At 38.6% G+C, this 2,091-nt stretch overlaps 1 protein-coding gene across 1 annotated transcript in view; it reads left to right on the forward strand.

The window, feature by feature from the left end:
• DAGLB (diacylglycerol lipase beta) overlaps positions 1-2,091 on the forward strand; it is a gene marked incomplete in the record, with an annotated part of 19,147 nt that extends 17,056 nt beyond the window's left edge. The window contains 1 exon segment of the mRNA XM_072419179.1: positions 522-2,091. Coding sequence (XP_072275280.1) covers positions 522-720 — 199 coding nt within the window.

The following is a 2,091-nucleotide window of genomic DNA, read 5'->3' on the forward strand; positions in this document are numbered from 1 at the left end:
ACATTGATAGTGGAAAAATGCTCCCTTACATGTCCTTTAGATAGATGGACAGCAAAAGACTTTCCTATAGATGGCTAAATAATTATTTTTGTTGGTAGTAACTTACCTAAGAGGCAAAATGTCCTCATCGTTCATTGAAACTGTAGCACACTCTGGAGGGACCCTTTTTTTTTTTTTTTTTTTTGAAATCCTGGTAAGGAAAGGCTGCACTAGGTACTTGGCATTCAAAATACAATCAAAAATGATATTGCTTGGTAATTGGCTTTTTCCCATTTTTGTGCCATCTGTGTATGACTTGTCAGGAAAGGTGTTGGATGCCTTCTTGCCCGTCCATGTTCCTCTGTTAGGAAGTCTGTGATGCCACTATGTAAATGCTGGAGAGACCAGATATGAATATTTGTCTACAGACAAGTGTCCATCCAAAGATAGAAAGGTGCTGTTGTGCATTAACATAGCCAGCCCTGGGTTGGTGCTAGGTGCATGAGTAATATTTTAACATCTACATGTTTCTCTTTTTTCAGCTTCTGTTTTTCTGATGTCAAATATAGCGCAAGATGGTCAAAGGAGACTTCGTTCAGCAGTATTTATATCAGCCCCAGAATGATTACAGACCACATGCCGGACATTGTACTGAATGCACTAAATGGCCTCTGTCAGGAAAGAATCGGTTGTACGAGCTGTCAGACTCCACAGCAGACTGTACACAGCAATCGGATATAGCCCAGGCTGGTCACACTAGGAAAGACACTTGTAACTACCGGATCTACAGGGGCTGTAAAGATATTTTACACTGTGACTTATGCCATCAGGATTTCTACTTACAAATATGGGAGCCCGAAGAGAAATCGGGATTAAAGAAGGAACTCCAGCCATTGTGGCTTTTGCAGACTTTTTTTTTTATTTTTAAACTTATGAAAGTTGCGTTTAGTTTTATAAATTATAGTTGCTTAATTTAAGAAAACAAAAAAAAAGCAGTGTAATGAACAAAACCATATTTAAGGCTTGTATGCTTTAAGACCTGTTGCAGCTCCAGAAAAAGCATTTAGTTTAGAATTGGTCTTATATGGTATAACTAGTGTCTGAAATCCTGCATTTTTGCTTCCAATGCCCTGTTCAGGATTTACACCATTACACCACCACACATATTTATGATGTATGTGGCATAACAGTGTTATTGTCAAATCTTGCAAAAGGGAAAAAAAAGAAGTAAATGTTTGTGTTGTACAGCAAATTCCATTGCACCTAAAACTGTTTGCTGTGTTGTGTGCTGAAGTGACCTGCTGCTATGCACTCTTATTAATTAGTATTTATATAGCATGGACATATTGTGCTCTACAAAGTCCATAGTCATATCACTATCTTTCCCTCAGAGGGGCTCACTATCTAATGTCTCTACCATAGTCACATGTCATTACCACATTTCAAGGCCTATTTTTGGTGGGAAACCAATTGACCTAACTGCATGTCTTTGAGATGTCTCCCACTCAAACATTGGAAATGGAGAACATACCAACTCCTTGCCGATAGTGTCCCAGCTGAGATTCCAACCTGTGAGCTAGCGCTACAATGTCCAGACTGCTAACCACTGAGCCACCGTGCTGCCTTTTCTATTCTGTTTTATTGTTTTTTTTGTATGTGAGTGAATTAAATAACAAGACAACTCTGGTTCATAAAATCTAAGCACAGATGGGTTGCAGTTATCTGGTGTGATATTTTTTTCCTATTCCAGATGAAGCCGATGATAAATGTAGCATAGCAAGCAATTCATGGCAACTGTGAATCATGGTTGGTGTTGATTAGGAAAATTCACACACGTGTATTCACACAGATTGCCAATAGCCTGTGCACTGCTAGATTTGATCTGCCTAGGGATTGCAAACCAATTGACTCCTCTCCATTTTATTGTATGTGTTTACACAATGTTGTATTTGAATAAGACAAATGTGTGACAGGTTGTGTTTATAAACCTTGTATGTGACCGGGTTCATCATCACCACTAAAATTTAGGTGGGCTTGAGTAACAGGGATGCACCTGTCTTGCAAGTCTACAATGTGCTTGAAAATATACATTGTAGGATCTGTAAAAATTCA

The sequence above is a fragment of the Pyxicephalus adspersus genome, chromosome 7, assembly GCF_032062135.1.
Source record: "Pyxicephalus adspersus chromosome 7, UCB_Pads_2.0, whole genome shotgun sequence".
Classification (NCBI taxonomy): Eukaryota; Metazoa; Chordata; class Amphibia; order Anura; family Pyxicephalidae; genus Pyxicephalus; species Pyxicephalus adspersus.